The sequence below is a fragment of the Pleurodeles waltl genome, chromosome 10 (assembly GCF_031143425.1).
Source record: "Pleurodeles waltl isolate 20211129_DDA chromosome 10, aPleWal1.hap1.20221129, whole genome shotgun sequence".
NCBI lineage: Eukaryota > Metazoa > Chordata > Amphibia > Caudata > Salamandridae > Pleurodeles > Pleurodeles waltl.
Genome location: NC_090449.1, coordinates 891,316,378 through 891,334,815, shown reverse-complemented (window position 1 = coordinate 891,334,815; position 18,438 = coordinate 891,316,378). Strand labels below are relative to the sequence as shown.

Genomic DNA, 18,438 nt, shown 5'->3' with positions numbered 1-18,438 from the left:
GGCTGTTGTGCTCAGAGGACATTAATTGCTGCTCAAAGGGGGAAAAAAAATAGAGGGAGCACTGGGGGTGAAGGTGCGCGAGGACATCTTTAGGGCTATGGCCTTTACTGAGGATAAATTACTGACCATGACCAGGCCAGAAATTTTGGGAAATTGAACCGGTTCCAGATGCAGGGGTGGCTCCTCCTCTATCGCAGAGGAGCGTTGCCTCACTGCTGAAAGTCAACTGAGTGTAGGGCAGGGCCATCCTCATAACTGGGGGGGGGGGGGGGGGGGGGGGGGAGGAGTAGTGTGCACTCTAATTGTGCATGTCGGTTTGGCCGGCAGTCCTAGGCCGGCCATACCGACATCGCTTGGACTAATCCAGGCACTTCTCTCATTCTGGGTAGCAGCATGAAAGAAGAATCTGGCTTGAGTGGGGAGAGAAGAAGCAGAGAAGCACCGAGTCAACAAACACCGAAGCGGAATGCTGCAGGTAAGTGTTTTTTTATTATTATTCCCACCCCCTGCATGCACCTCCCCCCCCACACTCAACCCTCTTGCCCCCCCCCAACTGAGTGTTACTGCCACAGTCCAGATGTTATTGGGGTTAAGATTAATTTAACAAGTAGGAAGAACTGAATGTCAATTCCCCTGAATCAATAATGCAGGCTTCATGGAATTCTGTCCCCTCTTGGTGGATGCAAATGGAATTAGAAAACTTGGGAACACTTAGAAGCAAAACCAGAGATGTTAACAAGGATTGTGGCAGGGCTGTTCACATGGCCAAGGTGTAGAAATTCAACTGGCATACGCACCAAATCTTGTGGGAGGGATAGACAGCAACAATAAGGACAGCCCTGCCCAAAATGCTTTAACTTTTCTGAGCTCTCCTGCGGACTGTTCTAAAGGGTGACATACATACCCGGTGGGCCACCTGTCCCGATTATATTTGGCTAGGCAAGACGTTGATAGATATGGCAAACACCAAAAAGCCCAGAGATGGAGGCCTAGAATCCTCAGATTCACTCAAGTGCTATGCTATCATGCAGCAAATTTATGGTATTTTTTTTCCCAGTGGTCACACTCAGTATTGTGATACAGACCACATACTATTACACAGAACTACAAGGAAACTTGCAGGATTAACCAAAATCAGAGGAACCCCTGCATATGTATTTTGCCACAAGCAGGAACAACATTAAAATCTGGGATGAATGGGGTTGGGAGGGGCACTAACCTCACATCTTTCACCCTTTACACCCTTGGATGATAAGGAATTACAGACTAGTTCCACCAGGGTCAGCTCAAACCATTTTAACAGCTCAAAGAGAAATATGAGATTCAGGAGGAAAACAGGTTTAGGTATTCACAGGTGAGACATTGAGTCAAGCTTTAACATATTAAAAGGGGGCACACCAGCCCACTTACATCTTTTGAGAAAGTAGTTATAACGCATAAACCACTTGCACATAGACAATATTGTTATTCAAAAAGATCTGACTAGAGCTGAAAACCACAACCCAATGCCCACTTCAGAGGCAATGGGAAAACTAATTTACATTTTATGGATAAAGGCCAATGGGAGCTGAGCTTGCAAAGAGACAACAATTTTTCCAAACAAGCACAACATGGGGAAATATACAAAATATTCAATTGAGCTCTAAATTATATTATACGTCAGACAGACAGGTTCCATTTGGATAGGTTGTAGGGAACACTCATTAATATTCTGCAGAGTTGCCAACAACTTCAAAATTATTGGTGCAAAAGTACTAGCCACTATTCCAGAAATTTTGTATTCTGAGCTGGTTAGATGCCAGTCTGAAATCCTGCTCTGTGCTGACACAGAGGAAGTGTACCCAATATCCAGCAGTAGGTGTAAGACTATATCCTTCAGACCTTTGACAGCAAAGCATATGATTCTCACCTTATCGGTGAAGAGGAAATACTGAACTATAGCACATGCTTGCAGACGAAATGGTTACTCACGGGAATTAAGAGAACTTGCCTACAAACTGGTGGACAAAGAATAACAATTCCAGTGACCGGGAGCAGTGCTCTGTTTTCGTGCTCAGCACTGCAGTATCAGTGCTTGCAACTAGAAGGCTGAGAGTCCTGCAGCTGCTTGAAGTAGAGGAACATAAAGTCTCAGGGAGAGACTGTTACGAAAAACTTGGAGATTGATTTCATATGCATACATACATTTGGACTGACATACTCTTGAGGAAGTGAGGAAGGATGGCTTTCTCGGGGGGGTGCTTTAACATTGTTTGAATGTTACTGGTTGTCAAGGTAAGCTGCATAACATAAATTTAAAAAAACAAGACTGAAAACGAAATAAACATAGCGTGGGCCTTAGCTCCACTCTGAGGAGTATCACTCCTCTCGCCTCAGCCTGTTGGTTGTTTGGTGTATAATTCGGCCGGCCATGAACTGCTTCCATTGGAATGCATGATAGATTATTTAAATTCTGAAAAGTAAACTTGACCATCAAACTGTTTGTCATCTTCAATTCTTTAGCACCTATATGCATTCTACACAGAAAACAATCCCTTTATTTTATTTGCAGTATTGGCAAAGCCATAAGGCAGTTTTTAAAGTGATAAACCACATTTGTGCAAGCAACGTATGACCAGTGTATTTGTGCGTGTCTGTTTATATGCACTGGCATAATAAAGCCAGACCTACTAGCTATGCCAATGCTTGTCCCCTGTAATAAAAGATACAGGAGAAGAGAAGGAGAACAGTATGCCACAATAAATACAAAATCTGATTTATGTCAGCCTTTTTTTATTTTTCTGATAATAACTGCTGCTTTGTAGAAGCAGTAGCAGGCACTAAATGAGTTATGATGTTTACACAAAAGTCTTCTTTTGAGCAGAGACCTTTGCATTATATATTTCCCCATTCCATAATTCTCTTGCCAGGAAAGAAAGGTCTTACGGTGAAATTGAGAGCAGAGTTACAGATTTTTCATGTATTCTTTACATGCTTTATGGTATAACCTCTTTACATGTCCATTGATAGAAGCATCCATGTCTACAGTTAATTCATGATAATGTGTATGTAAAGTCTTTCAATGTAGGCCTCACAACATCCAGCACTAGTATGGATAGTTTTAAGGTAAAAAATTATCTATGTACATGTGTAAGCGCATCCATGACTAAACAATGTGATGTCCAAGAGATACAGCAGAACATGTGTTACAACACACTAGGAACTTGTATGGAGTGGTATGTCTAATTATTCAGCACTACAACCCCTACTTCCTCTAATGAAAACTGGAGCCAGAAATCACCTGCAGAGGAAAGTTAACACTTTAGCTCATTTAGTTAAAAATTAACTGTACTGCTATCTTACTAGAAGTCATCCAGGCATGAGTAAAGATGGGCACCTACCTTGTTAGGGAAATAGCCAAACCTACTAAGCAGTTGGAAAGTACTCATAGTATAGTATATGCCAAAATGTAGCTAATTGAACTGGTGTAGTACTTCTTCGCTAATCCAAATGTTATTTTATGTGTTTTTCCCTAATGAGATGCAACAGTAAGCATGTTGAGCTTTAATGAACAAATATACATCCTTATCACTACTTTCACGAAGCCAATACTGAGAGTAGATTGGGGTAGTGACTTGCCTTGCTAAATGGGTTCTTCCCCACATTTTTTTCTCATTGAAACTTCCACTGAAAAAACAGGAAGACTTAGTCAACAGTTATCATTTTTTACCTTTAGTGCTGCCTATGAACTTACTCTGCCTACAAGGTTACATGTTGAAAAGTAATGCTCACCAACATGAAATTAGCCTGATACTGTATGAATCCTGCCAGCCGGCACATTCTTTGATAGTTTTAAATATACATACATGACAGTTAAATCAAAAGGAAAATAAAAATTACAGAAAATAAGTTCAATAAAAAGGCAGTTTAGAGTATGTAAAGTCCAATTCCAGTAGTACTCTTTTATGTTCTCATACATGACTGAGAACAGCCCCCAAAGTATCAACAAGCACTGGCAAACCAATACAACTACTGGCTTTGGCAATGTTTTTTGCCATGTTGTACACCAGTGTGGCTGCTGTACAGCACAGCTAAAAATTGGTGGCATGGAGTGTCAGAGTGGAGTGGGGAGAAGAGTGCTATAGAGATAGAGTGGTTTTGCTTGAATGGCAGAGTGGAGTAGCAGGAATAGAATGTTGTAGAGTTGATTCGACATTCAGAGTTCAGTAACAATGTGGCAGAGTGGGGTACAGTGGGTAGAATAGGGTGGAGTGGGTTGGAGAGGATTGAGGTAGTATGGTGGATTGGAGCAGAATGGGTTGGATTGGATTGGGTTAGAGTGGGGTGGTCTGAGTGGATTGGGGTAGGGTGGACTGAAGTGGGGTGAGGTTGATAGGATGGGGTGGATTAGATGGGATTGGGGTGAGTCGTTTGAATTTGGAGTAATAGGGCTGGGGTGGAGTGTATTAGATTGGACTGGAGTCGGTTGGAGTAGACTGGACTCAGGTAGAATAGATTGGATTGGAGTCGGGTGGATTGACTGGAGAGGGGGATTGGCGTGGGGTGGAATGGATTAGAATGGGGTGGATTGGAACAGGATGGGCTGGACGGACTGTGGTGGAATCAATTGGGTGGGCAGAATGGATTGAAGTGGGGTGGGCTGGATGGAGATGATTGGATTGGGATAGAGTGTGGTGGTTTGAAGTAGAGTGTGGTGGATTAAGGTGGAGTGTGTTGGATTGGGGTGGACTGGAGTGGGTTGCATGGAGGTTGGGTGGACTGGAGTGTGATGGGTAGATGGACGGATTGGAGTGGAGTGCGGTGGACTGAACTAAGTGGGGAGGATTGGATTGGGCTGGGATGGACTGGAGTGGGGTAGGATGGATGGATTCAATTGGAGTGGGGAGGCCTGAACTGGAGAAGGGTGGACTGAACTGGAGTGGGGTAGAGTGGAGTGGGGAAGATTGGAGGGGGTTGAGTGGAGTTGGGCAGATTGGAGTAGGGTGAGGTGGATTGGGCTGGACTGGATTGGGGTGGGTGTTGTACTTAGTACTCGCGAGCAGCGTTCAGCGTTGCTGCCGCGCGAGCAGGCTTCGGTGGTCGCTAGGGTGAGACGAAAGTGCGTTCGAAGGAGGCTGTTGACGGTTGCAGGGTCGAGCAGCCGCACCCGGTCGCATTTGGAGACCGCGGCTTCATTATTGCTTAAAATAAACAAATACATTTAATTCCTACCACGCTCTCCTCGCTTGAGTTAGATTTGGCAAGTGCATATCATCAGGTGGAGCTTGATCTGGAGTCCAGGTACTTAACAGCCTTTGTGTTGCCTTTTGGTGTTTTCCAATTCTGCCGTATGCCGTTTGGGCTGGTATCTGCAGCCTTGGTGTTTCAAAGAATCATGTGTACACTGTTAAAGGGGATTTCCAACGTGGTGGTTTTTCAGGATGACATACTAATTCAAGCACCTGATCAGCAGGTGCATAACAAGATTCTAAGACAAGTGTTGCAGAAATTCATGGCTCATGGCATTGTTCTTAGGAGAGAAAAGTGCCACTTCATGAAGTTGTCGGTTGAGTACTTGGGTCATGTGATAAGTCAGGAGGGTGTTAGCCCAAAACCCGGTTTGATTGATGCTATCACAGCAGCTCCTCCGCCCACAGACGAGGCTGGTTTTAAAGCGTTTTTGGGTATGTGTGAGTTTTACACTCGGTTTATACCGGAGTATGCTAGTCTTGTGAGAGTCTTGTCCAATTTATTGAAAGATAAGACCAGTTTTGAGTGGGGATCAGAATGTGAAAACGCGTTTGAGGATATTAAAATCCAGTTGACGCAAGCCAAAGTGCTGAAACCGTATGATCAACTATTCCAATGCTGTCTAACAGTTGATGCTAGCAATATTGGACTGGGAACGATGTTGACTCAAATGATTGATAGTGTTGAAAACACCATTGGCTTTGCGTCTAGAGTATTAAGAACACCAGAAGTGCATTATTCTGTCATCGAAAAAGAGCTGCTGGCCTGTGTTTGGGCCATTGAAAAATTCAGGAGTTACGTGTGGGGGAGGCACTTTGCGTTGAAAACAGATCATAAGCCGCTAGTTTAAATCTTGAAGGGGACCAAGGACAAAACAGGTACACCCAGAACTGCTAGGTTAGTAGCAAGGTTGATGCAGTATGATTTCAAAGTCATGCATATACCCAGGGGGAAGGAATGTAAGAGCTGATTATCTGTGGAGATTTCCCAGTCAGAATATCCAGACGTCTGATGAAATTGTGGACGATGAATGTTGTATGATTGCAGCTCTTGAGGTTGATCAGGTGTGTGTGTGTTCTGCATCAGAGTGGAAGGAAAAGTTGGCCAAGGACAATGACCTGTGCGCAGTTATGAGGTTTATAATTGAGGGCTGGCCGTATGAGAGGGACTTGACAATGGCGGTTCAGCCATTTTGGAAAGTTTCTGATGAGTTAACAATTGAGGAGGGCATTCTCTTGAGGAATGACAAACTCATTTCTCTGGAGGGGCTGAGGAGTTCATTACTTAAGAAGGCGCATGAAGGTCATTTGGGGGCCACTTTGACAAAAAGACGAGTAAGAGACAGCTTTTGGTGGCCTCGCATGGACAATGAAATCGAACAATTAGTAAGGAATTGTGCTGTGTTCCAACTCTGACAAGAGTTTGAAACCTGTGATACCACCCCTTATGCCTATTATTTGTCCTGAGGGTCCCTGGCGCAAATTGGGTGTTGATATGGTGGGACCTTTTCACTCGCTCAATTGCAAACTACGGTATGCGTACGTAGTGGTTGACTATTTCTCAAAATGGCCTTAAGCCAATTTTGTTCAGGAGCCGAATGCCAAGGCTCTTGTGACTTTCTTCAGGTAAGTGTTTATGAATGAGGGGTTTCCGGAGGAAGTCATTTCGGATAATGGTGTTCAATTTGTGTCTGAAGAGTTTAAAGCATTTTTGAAGCAAGGTGCAGTTAAACATTTGAGATGTTCCCTTTATCGACCCCAAACAAATGGTTTGGTAGAGAGATTCAACCGTGTGTTGGGGGACTGTATCAGGTGGGCGTTGAAGAGTGGGTGTGATCTGCAGGCGTTGGTTCAAGCAATGCTTTGGTTTTACAGAACAACTCCTCATTCCACCACAGCGGCATCTCCTTTTGAAGCTTTGAAAGGGAGAAAGCCTAATACGCAAATCAAACCAGGGTGGATTCCCAAATGTTTCGAACAAATGCTGGTCGGAGATCGCACTGACTTTATCAAGGCTAATGTGGAAAACAAGCAGTCTACACAAAAGAGATACTCTGACAGTAAGAAAGGGGGCTAAAGAGTCGCCTATTGCAGAAGGTGACCGGGTAGCTGTAAAACTGCCTACTTTTGTTAAGAAAGGCAATGCTAAATTTTCTGAACCGGTTAGGGTTTTGGGTAATGCTGTAAGGGTTCAGGGCAATAAGTGGTGGAACAAATCCAAGGTTATCAAACTGAAAGGGAGATGGGATCCTCAGGGTGTAAGCAGGTGTGATTTGGTAAAGCAATCTGACCCAAACGAAAGTGGTGGTGGTTTGGTGAAACAGTTGGACTTGCATGTAAGTGGTGGTGAGGGTCCGGTCGTGCGCAGGAGTAATAGAGTACAAAAAGTGCCCTGGAAACTGTGTCAATAAGGCAATGTGTAATTTCTATGAAAATGCTGTCAATGATAATGGTTATTTGTAGGCTTTAGATGTGGTTGTTTGTACTTGTAGATAATTTTTTTTGGTTTTGTTGTGGGGGTTATGATGGTACTGTAAAAAAACAAAAAAAAAAAGGGAAAAAAAAAACTCAATGTTGTACTTAGTACTCGCGAGCAGCGTTCAGCGTTGCTGCCTCGCGAGCAGGCTTTCGTGGTCGCTAGGGTGAGACGCGAGTGCGTTCGAAGGAGGCTGTTGACGGATGCGGGGTTGAGCAGCCGCGCCCGGTCGCGTTTGGAGACCGCGGCTTCATTATTGCTTAAAATAAACAAATACATTTAATTCCTACCACGCTCTCCTCGCTTACTTCAGTGGGGTTGGGTGGATTGGATTGGACTGGGTGAATGGATTGAAATAGGATGGGCTGGACGGATTGGAGTGGGGTGGGCTAGATGGATGGGAGTGGGGTGGACTGGACGGAGATGGAGTTGATTGGATTGGGATCGAGTGGGTGGTTTGGAGTAGACTGGTGGATTGGAGTGGAGTGTGGTGGATTGGGGTGGTGTGTGGTAGACTGGAGTGGTCTGCATGGAGGAGAGGGTGGACTGGAGTGTGATGGGTCGATGGATTGGAGTGGGGTGGACTGAACTGAGTAGGGAGGATTGGATTGGGCGGGGGTGCACTGGATTGGAGAGGGGTAGGATGGATGGATTCAACTGGAGTGGGGAGGACTGAACTGGAGTGGGGTAGATTGGAGGGAGTGGGGTAGATTGGAGGGAGTGGGGTGTATTGGGGTGGGGTGGATTGGGCTAGATTTAATGGGGTGGGTTGGATTTGTGGGTTGGAGTGGGGTGGGATGGATTGGATTGGGGAGGATTGGATTGGGTAGGATTGTGGTGGGGAGGACTGGAGTGGGGTGGATTGATGGGAGAGGAGTGTAATCGACTGAAGTCGGGTAGATTAAGGTGGTTTGGAGTCAGGTGGATTGGACTGGAGTAGGGTGGATTAATGTGGACTGGATTGAACTGGAGTTGGTGGATTATAGTGGATTAAATTGAAGTGGGGTGGATTGTATTTGAGTGAGGTGGACTGGGTAGCGGTGATCTTGATTGGAGTGGGGTGGATTAGACTGCAGTAGGGTGGGACGGACTAGAGAGGGGTGGGAGACTGGAGTGTGGTGAGAGACTGGAGTAGGGTGGATTGGACAGGAGTAGGGTGGATTGGACAGGAGTAGGGTGGATTGGACAGGAGTAGGGTGGATTGGACGGGAGCAGGGTGGATCGGACGGTAGTGGATTGGGGTGGAATGGATTGGACTTAGCTGGGGTGGATTGGACTAGGCTGTATTGAGGTGGGCTGAATTGGTGTGGGGAAGACTGGATTTTAGAGGGATGACTGGATTGTAGTGGGGTGGACTGTGGTGGATTGGAGTGGGGTGAATTGGGATGGAGTGTGGTGGACTGGATTTGGGTGAGGTGGATTGGATCAAAGTGGGGCAGACTGTTTTGCATTGGAGTGGGTTGTTTGGCATGGGAGTGGGGCAGGCTGTTTAGGATTAAAGTGAGGCAGATTGGAGAAGGGCAGAATGAAATGGATTGGAGTGGGGGAGACTCAGATTGTAGTGGTGCAGATTGTAGTGGGGCTGATTGTTTTGGATTGCAGTTGGGCAGATTGTTTTGGATTGGAGTGGGGCAGATTGTATTAGGGTGGACTGGAATAGGGCGGGTGGGGTGGACAGGGATGGTGTGGTGGTGGATTGGATGGGTGTGGTGGTGGATCGGATGGGAGTGGAGTGGATGTGAGTGGAGTGCATTGGATTGTGGTGAGGTGGTTTAGGTTGGAGTGAGGCTATTGTTTTGGAGTGGGGTGAGGTGACTTGCAGTAGGGCAGACTTGCAAATTGGAGTGGGCAGACTGGAGTTTGGCGGATTGGAGTGGGGCAGATTGTTTTGGGATGGAGGAGTGTGGATTTGAGTGGGTAAGACTGTTTTGGATTGATGTGGGCAGATGGGAGTAGGGTGGTTTAGAATGGGGAAGGCAGTTTTGGATTGGAGTGGGCAGATTGTTTTGGATTGGAGCACAGCAGATTGCAGTGGGGCACATTGTTTTGGAGTAGGCCAGATTGTTTTGGATTGAGTGGGGAAGATTGTTTTGGAAGGGAGTGGGGCAGATTGTTTTGGATTGAAGTAGTACACATTTTGTTGGAGTGGTGCACATTGTTTTTGATAAGAGTGGGATGAATTGGAGTGGGTCAGATTAGACTGGGGTGGGTTGGGAGGATTGGAGTGTGGTGGACTGGATTGGGGTGAGTGGTTTGGACTGGACTGGGGTAGACTGGTGTGCGGTAAAGTGGGGTGGATTGTAATGGGGCGGACTGGTGTAGGGTGGACTGAGGTGTACTGCACGATTATGTGTTGAAGCATCATTCCAGAAATTAAACATAATAAAGAAACAATGTTGCTTTGCAATATTTCAAACAAGTTAAGCTTCATCTTTTGAGAAGAGCACCCACGAGCAAAAACAAACTAAAACATGAGTGGAAAGTGAGAAAAGACGACTTCACAAAATAAAAATGTCAGCTTTCAACAAAAAAAAAAACTTGCAGTTTTGTTTGTCCTGCTAGACATGTTTTGCCTGTCACAAGCCTTCTGTTTGCAGGGCAGTAGAAGTTAAAAAGAACAAAATAGTACCTTGATCACGTCAGGAGCAGTGGACAGGCACTAATCAAGTTGAATCAATCAGTGCTTGGTCCCTGCTCCCCACAGAGAAACAGAAATGATGCTAGGCTTGCCTTGATGAATTGCAAGGCTGTAAAGAGTGCCACACAAACCAACAAATGGTGAGCAACAGGCAGGCTCCAAGCCCTTTACTGTACACATCAGAGTTTCGCAAGCGAGAAGCATGCGCAAGTGCATGCACCACCAAGCTTGATCCTGAGAAAAAAAAATCCCTTCCCAGGCAGATTTCCTTCTTTCTTTGCAAAAGCAAGCACAGTGTTTTATTTTAAAACCAGTAAACAAACTCCAAGTCTACAGACCTGGAATAACAACAGTAAGTAGTAATGGCAGAAGAGAACGCATACCTGGTATGTATATCAGACACCTTGACATCATGAAGCTGTTCCTGTAGGTGGATCATCTCTGTTGTATATCGCTCTTCAGTGTCTTTTAACTGCTGCTGGAAATAAGTCCTGAGGTGCTCAATTTTTTGAGAATGCTGCTCTTCAAGGTATGTCCTCTGTTGACTGAATTCTAGTTTAAGTTTCTCAACTTCTTCTAGGGGTTCTCCTTGGATGTGCAAATGTTCTTTAAAACCTATGTTATGGACAATCAAGATACAATTATGTTAAAGCATATGGATGGTGTCAAGGAAAAAAGGATACCAAATAAAGCAGCTGTAGCATTACTCTCAAACAACAATTGGGAATGTGTAACTAATTCAATTTATATTTCAAATTGTTTAAAAACATAAAATAAATCAAACTTTCTTATTACTTCACATATAAATACAACTCTTCAGATTCCCTCAAAATTATTTTGTATCGTAATATCTTAAATAAAATCCTTTTTCCACTGGGTCAGGTAATACAGAGAGGTACACCACTCAAAGCCTTAAAGAAATGTTATTACTGAATGCTGTGGGTTACACTTGTATCCAGATATTGCTTTGGCTAGATGACTTTAATACTGGTGTTTTAGAATACCCGTGGTGTAAGTGGAGATGCTAAGAAGCAATGAAAAGTAGGAATAGCTTTTTGGATAGCACACCATTGTTATACTAATCATTCAGATACTCCCGAATTAAATCATATCTTTTGACATATGCTGGGCTCATAGAAAATTGTTCCAACCTCAAATGCATCCCTTGATGTTCTGGGTAAAGCAAATAGTTAAATGATGTCACTTGCTATGCTATTTCAAATGAACCATGCCAATAACATTAAACAAATCAATGTCGTAAGTGTTTAACTACTAAGCATACATTTGGATTTAGGAGGGGACAGAGGTTGGGCAGTTTCGTGCCATGTAAAGAGAGGAAAAGTGTGACCGAGTGCAGGAGGCTGGCCTGGCCTATAGTGGGTACCTTGTGGTACTTACACCTTGTGCCAGGTCCAGTTATCCCTTATTAGTAGAATAGAGGTGTTCTAGCAGCTTAGGCTGATAGAGGTAGCTATGGCAGAGCAGCTTAGGCTGAACTAGGAGACATGCAAAGCTCCTACTGTACCACTTATATCATATAGCACTATATCATAAGAAAACACAATATCCGGAGTTACTAAAAATAAAGGTACTTTATTTTAGTGACAATATGCCAAAAGTATCTCAGAGAATATACTCCCTTAGGAGCTAAGTAATATACACAAATTATATGCACACAAACCAAAATCAGGTACGTAACAGTTAGAAGGTAGTGCAAACAATGTAGAATCACAATAGAATGCAATAGGGAGAAATAGGCCTATGGGCAACACAAACCATATACTCCAAAAGTGGAATGTGAACCACAAATGGACCCCAGGCCTAGTGTAGTGTGTAGAGGGAGTGTAAGAAAACACTAAGGGTGTCAAAGATACCCCACCCCAAGACCCTGAAAAGTAGGAGTAAAGTTACCCTACTACCCCAGAAAGACAGTAAAGTCGAGATAGGGGATTCTGCAAGGACAACAACTGACTGCAAAACAATGAAGACGAATTCCTGGACCTGAGGACCTGTAAAGGAAGGGGACCAAGTCCAAGAGTCACGCAAGTGTCTGGGGGGGGGGGGGGGGGGGGGGTCGACGAGGCAGGAGCCCACTAAACCCCGGATGAAGGTGCATAAGGGCTGCCTCTGGGTGGAAGAAGCCGAAGATTCTGCAACAACGGAAGGTCCCAGGAACTTCTCCTTTGGTAAGAAGATGTCCCACGGCGTGCTGGAGGATGCAGAGTTATTTTCACGCAGAAAGACCGCAAACAAGCCTTGCTAGCTGCAAGAGTCGCGGTTGAGGATTTTGGGTGCTGTCAGGACCGAGGAAGGACCAGGAGGTCCCCCTTGGAGGAGGAGACAGAGGGGGCGCTCAGCAACACAGAGAGCCCACGCAGAAGCAGGCAGCACCCGCAGAAGTGCCTGAACAGGCACTTAGAGGATCTGAGGACTGCGGTCGACTCAGAGTCACAAAGGAGGGTCCCACGACATCGGAGTCCGACTCAGCGAGTTGGGCAATGCAGGACGGAGGAAGTCTTGCAAAAGTGCACAGAAGCCCAAGCAGCTGCAGTTCACGCAGTACACAGGATTACTGTCTGGCGTGGGGAGGCAAGGATTTACCTCCACCAAATTTGGACAGAATGGCCACTGGACTGTCGAAGACACTTGGGCCCAGCTCCTGTGTTCATGGGACCACGCTCGTCAGGATGTGAGGGGACCCAGAGGACCGGTGATGCAGAAGTTTGGTGCCTGCATTAGCAGGGGGAAGATTCAGTCGATCCACGGGAGATTTCTTCTTGGCTTCCAGTGCAGGGTGAAGGCAGACAGGCCTCAGAGCATGCACCACCAGGAAACAGTCGAGAAAGCCGGCAGGATGAGACGCTACAATGTTGCTGGTAGTCTTCTTGCTGCTTTGTTGGGGTTATGCAGGCGTCCTGGAGCAGTCAGCGGTCGGTCCTTGGCAGAAGTTGAAGAGGGACGTGCAGAGGAACTCTGATGAGCTCTTGCATTTGTTATCTGGTGAGATGCCCACAGGAGAGACCCTAACTAGCCCACAGAGGAGGATTGGCTACTGAGAAAGGTAAGGACCTATCAGGAGGGGTCTCTGACGTCACCTGCTGGCACTGGCCTCTCACAGCTGTCTATTGTGCCCTCACACCTCTACATTCAAGATGGCAGAGGTCTGGGAGACACTGGAGGAGCTCTGGGCACCTCCCCTGGGAGGTGCTGATCAGGGGAGTGGTCACTCCCCTTTCCTTTGTCCAGTTTTGCGCTAGAGCAGGGCTGGGAGATGCCTGAACCGGTGAAGACTGGCTTATGCAAGGAGGGCACCATCTGTGCCCTTCAAAGCATTTCCAGAGGCCAGGAGAGGCTACTCCTCCCAGGCCCTTCACACCTATTTCCAAAGGGAGAGGGTGTAACACCCTCTCTCAGAGGAAATCCTTTGTTCTGCCTTCCTGGGACCAGGATGCCCAGGCCCTAGGGGGGCAGAAACCTGTCTGAGGGGTTGGCAGCAGCGGTAGCTGCAGTGGAGACTCGGAAAGTTAGTTTGGCAGTACCCAGGCTCTATGCTGGAGACCCAGGGATGCATGGAATTGTCACCCCCCCAATACCAGAATTGTATTGGGGTGACAATTCCATGATCCTAGACATGTTACATGGCCATGTTCGGAGTTACCATTGTGACGCTACATACAGGTATTGACCTATATGTATTGCACACGTGTAATGGTGTCCCCGCACTCACAAAGTCCGGGGAATTTGCCCTGAACAATGTGGGGGCACCTGGGCTAGTGCCAGGGTGCCCACACACTAAGTAACTTTGCACCTAACCTTCACCAAGTGAGGGTTAGACATATAGGTGACTTATAAGTTACTTAAGTGCAGTGTAAAATGGCTGTGAAATAACGTGGACGTTATTTCACTCAGGCTGCAGTGGCAGTCCTGTGTAAGAATTGTCTGAGCTCCCTATGGGTGGCAAAAGAAATGCTGCAGCCCATAGGGATCTCCTGGAACCCCAATACCCTGGGTACCTAGGTACCATATACAAGGGAATTATAAGGGTGTTCCAGTGTGCCAATCAGAATTGGTAAAATTAGTCACTAGCCTGACATTTCTTCTCTACAAGCACAAATCCAACTTCACGTCCATTCCATATGGACCATGACAGCTAAACTTAAATCTTTAAGCCCCAATTAAATTACCAATTCACAAATAAAGGGGGTAAAAACACTGCATGTGTAATAATAGAAATCCATAAGTGACATGTTTAGGCTGCACCAGGGGCAGTCACTGAATTAAAGCATTTCCACAAAACATAGTGTAGGAAAAAAAAGAGCACTAAAACTGAAACAGAGCTAACGCATGCATCACAGATCAACTTCTTTCAGGTCTCCCGACACTAAGTAGCTAAACCAGTTTAATGGTGTATTTTAATCAAGGAAATCAAAAAAAAAAATGTGAGGAAAAATAATCCTACAATTCACTGACATCAGTGCTAGTAAAGACCCAGATGCTGAGCCCAGCTTGAGAATTGGCGACGTTCACTTTTGAAGAAATAATGTGACAAGATAGGTATGGTCAAGCAGTGAACTTTCACTGTACACAGTGTCATTTACTTATGAAGTCTTGAAAAATACATAAATGTCTGCATTCACATTTTCTTTTACTAAATTAAAATCTGCAAATCATTACTATACCGGATGTGTCTTGACAGTTGGATGATGGCCAATTGCTCTGCGGTCTTAGAAAGGCAACTGCCTCTTCACTTCCATGTTCTTTCGAATAAGCAGAGTGGAGTTTCTCAATCTGGAAAAAAAACCAAATGATTTACTTCATAAGACACAGAGAACTAAAATGTTACCCTTCGCATGCACCCATGCAACAGATGTTTGCAAAGGCCTGCAAAGACACCCTATTGTCCCATTACATCTTAAGAAACATTATGAGGAAATTGAGGTTTCCAATACACTGCACTGAAAGCTAGACAGTTTGCAATTGATATGTTTCGCGATGAGGGTATTATTTTCAACTACTTCGGAAAACCTGTTAACTTGCATAGGCTTATTCTGCAGGGTTTTTGTCAAACAAAAAAATATAGCATAGACTCTCCCAAAACTACATGAGAGGGTTACAGTTATCTAAAATCGTTCACTTATATATGAATCACTCTAAAGCAATGTCCACGCTACAAAAAAATATAACTGAAGTGGAGTCGAGCCACGGACCAAGATGGCTACCACTTTCTGCGCCTCAGGCCAACTCGGGGAATGCATGGTCTGTACGCCATGTTTGCTGACACTGCCTACTAGAACCTCGCCCCACAAACACCAGAGCACACCATACGCCCACCCACGGGCTCCACTGAGCTCTCAGCAGGAGTTTAGCTCCCAGGATTTGACATCTCAGTGGGCGTTGCAACCCCTCCACCAGTTGGTTCAGCTCTCCGATGATAGGACAGATGTGGTCACCCGGCAGGTCACCCTCTGTGCTCCTTATGGGGCCTTATTTACTCGTCTGGGAATGTCCAAGACTGCAAGCCCATGGTCTACTACCTTTGCGAGGTTCTGCCATGTGGAGGATGAGCACTTCTGAGCCATTACCTTGGTAAGCACACTGCAGAAGTGAGCTTCTCACAATAGTGATGGTGGCCCCTTTGGGACATGCCATAACCTCAAAAGGAGTTCTACCATACACCACAGGGCTCTGCTGACAGCCTGCTCAGATTCTGTCCCCAGCATCACTGGGGCCTACCAAAAGCACCTCCCACTGACCAGGCCTAATACTGCAATAGCACTCCTTCTCCTCTATGGGGCTCCTGGATATTGGACATCTCCCTTCCTGGCTTGTCCCCACGTCCATGGCTTTGGACTGTTCAGCTTGGCACCCTCACCCCCCTCTTTGGGCCTACCTTTTGGAGCATCGCAGGTCCAGACGTGACACAGCTAAACCATTAACAATCCCTGCACTCATTGCCTCAAGCTCGTAGCTCGCCCAGTCCACATATGCCTGAAGTGAAGGCCCTTCCAGATAGTCTGGCCGCATCCTGCTGCACCCCCTCCTATCAAACTCTCGAGGCATGTACTACCCCTTAGACCAGATGGCAGCTGCTTTCTAATCCATATCTGAACAACAACATAGTGGGGCGTGGCTCAGTCTCCTCAATATCTCTGCCTCTTTTGCTGTGCCTGACCTCAGGGGTCATGTCATCAGGCAAATCCTCTTGCCAACTGCTCTTAATGAAGGTCGTGGGGAGAGGAAAGGCAACCTCTGCGACAACACAGCAGGATGCACCTTCAGACACCAACCTAAAGGAACTTTCCTCTACGGAGCCCATTTGCTCACAATGAACATAAAAATCACAAACCTCACACAGAATGTAAAAACAGGGCTGGCATTGAATCCTTTCAGGTACAGGTGGATTCCATGGACCACTGCCTGACTTCGATGGAGGATCGTTTGAAGCACCTGGAGGCAATAGATCCAGATGTCCAACTCCTCAAACGAAAGCTGCTTGATCTGGAAAGCCACACGTTTCACAACAACATCCATTTGTATGGCATGCCAGGGAACCTGGAAAACAACAATGCAAAGTATTTGAACCTGGAGCTTATCCCAGTATCACTGGCCTCTCTTTTACCGGACCATTGGAAATCCAGAAAGCATATAGAATACCGGCTAGTCCACCCTGTAATTACCCTGCAGACAACAAAAAGGCCTTGTCCCTCAACTGCCTGCTTCCTACGCCATCCACATACTTGTTTAATCTTTCAAAAGGAGCACAAACATGGCCCTTACACAGTCCACAGCTACAGGATGCAAATCACAATGGAATTCTCTTCTGAGACCAATGCGAGGAGGAAGGCGTTCCTAGCTCTACGGCCATAATTGAAATAAAATGTGACATCACATATTGGCTCATGAAACCGGCCACCATGTCGATTACGTTGGATGGTTGTCCCAGAGACTTTGTTGACCATGCATACTTGGCTCATCTCCTGGATTCCCTGGCCACCTCAAATATGAACACCATGTCTCCTCTGCCTCAATAGGACATCAGGCCCACGCCTAGAAGTGATAGCCAGCCTTGACGAAGTGGTCCACTTGATAGACCTCAGCGCAATCAATCCGAATGGGACAAGGTGCTTGTTCCATGGAAGAACTAATAAAGACTAACTTGGGAAAGAAATTGCTCTCACCCTTGAAAACTACAATCCCACAGACGCTGGCACCAACTTGTACACTTGCCCAGCCACACCGTTGCAACAAAGTTACGAACAGTGCCTTCAACTCCCTAGCAGCAGAGTATTAAGATCGATGAAGAAGATACCTCATCAGCTTTGTTCTTGTCTCACTTCGTTTCCTTACAGACCTGTCAGCTTTAGGGTGGTCTTCACCCAAACTTATATTTCAGAATTTGTTTTTGTTGGTCTTATGACTCTAGCTCTGGTCAGCACAAAGAGCTCATGTTCACTCCCTAAAACATGGTAAAATTGGCGTACTCCTTATTGGCATATTTATTTACTTACTTATAGGTCTGTAATAAAATGGTATACTATATACTCATGGCCTGTAAATGAAATGTTACTAGTGGGTCTGCAAACCACTGTGCCAACCAATGAAGTAGCCCTTAAAACAGGTCCCAAGCCTGCCACTGCAGCCTAATGGAAGTCGTAAAACTGCAGATTCGACTTGGTAATATAACCTCCTTGCACATCATTAAACTCCTATTTTATTGCATATGTCACCCATAAAATAGGTCCTAAACGGCCCAAAAGGTAGGGTGCATTGTAACGTTGGACATGTACATTTAAGTTTTACAAGTCCTGGTAGTCCTGGTAGTGAAAAACTCACAAATTCATTTTTCACTATCATGAGATCTACCCCTCCCATAGGATATCACTTGGATACGTTATTAGATTTAACAAGTGATAAGTTTTTATTGGGAGGTATGAAAGTCACGTTAAATGTTTGAGGTAATTGTATTTAAAACCACCTTTAATGGTAAAGTCAGATTTTAAGTCACACTTCTGAAAATGGCACTTTTAGAAAGTCTGCATTTTCTTGTCCTAACCATTTGGTGCCTGTAGCTTATTTCTGGGTCACATGACTGGTGT

General features: G+C 45.5%; 1 protein-coding gene across 9 annotated transcripts in view; it reads right to left on the bottom strand.

Moving 5' to 3' along the window:
* Positions 1–18,438, bottom strand: part of AKAP9 (A-kinase anchoring protein 9) — a 969,300-nt gene that overhangs the window by 688,819 nt on the left and 262,043 nt on the right. For all 9 annotated transcript variants that reach the window (XM_069211620.1, XM_069211621.1, XM_069211624.1 and 6 more), the window contains 2 exons: positions 15,022–15,130; positions 10,726–10,957 (listed from right to left, as the gene is read on the bottom strand). In XM_069211620.1, coding sequence (XP_069067721.1) covers positions 10,726–10,957; positions 15,022–15,130 — 341 coding nt within the window. The remainder of the gene's footprint in view (positions 1–10,725; positions 10,958–15,021; positions 15,131–18,438) is intronic.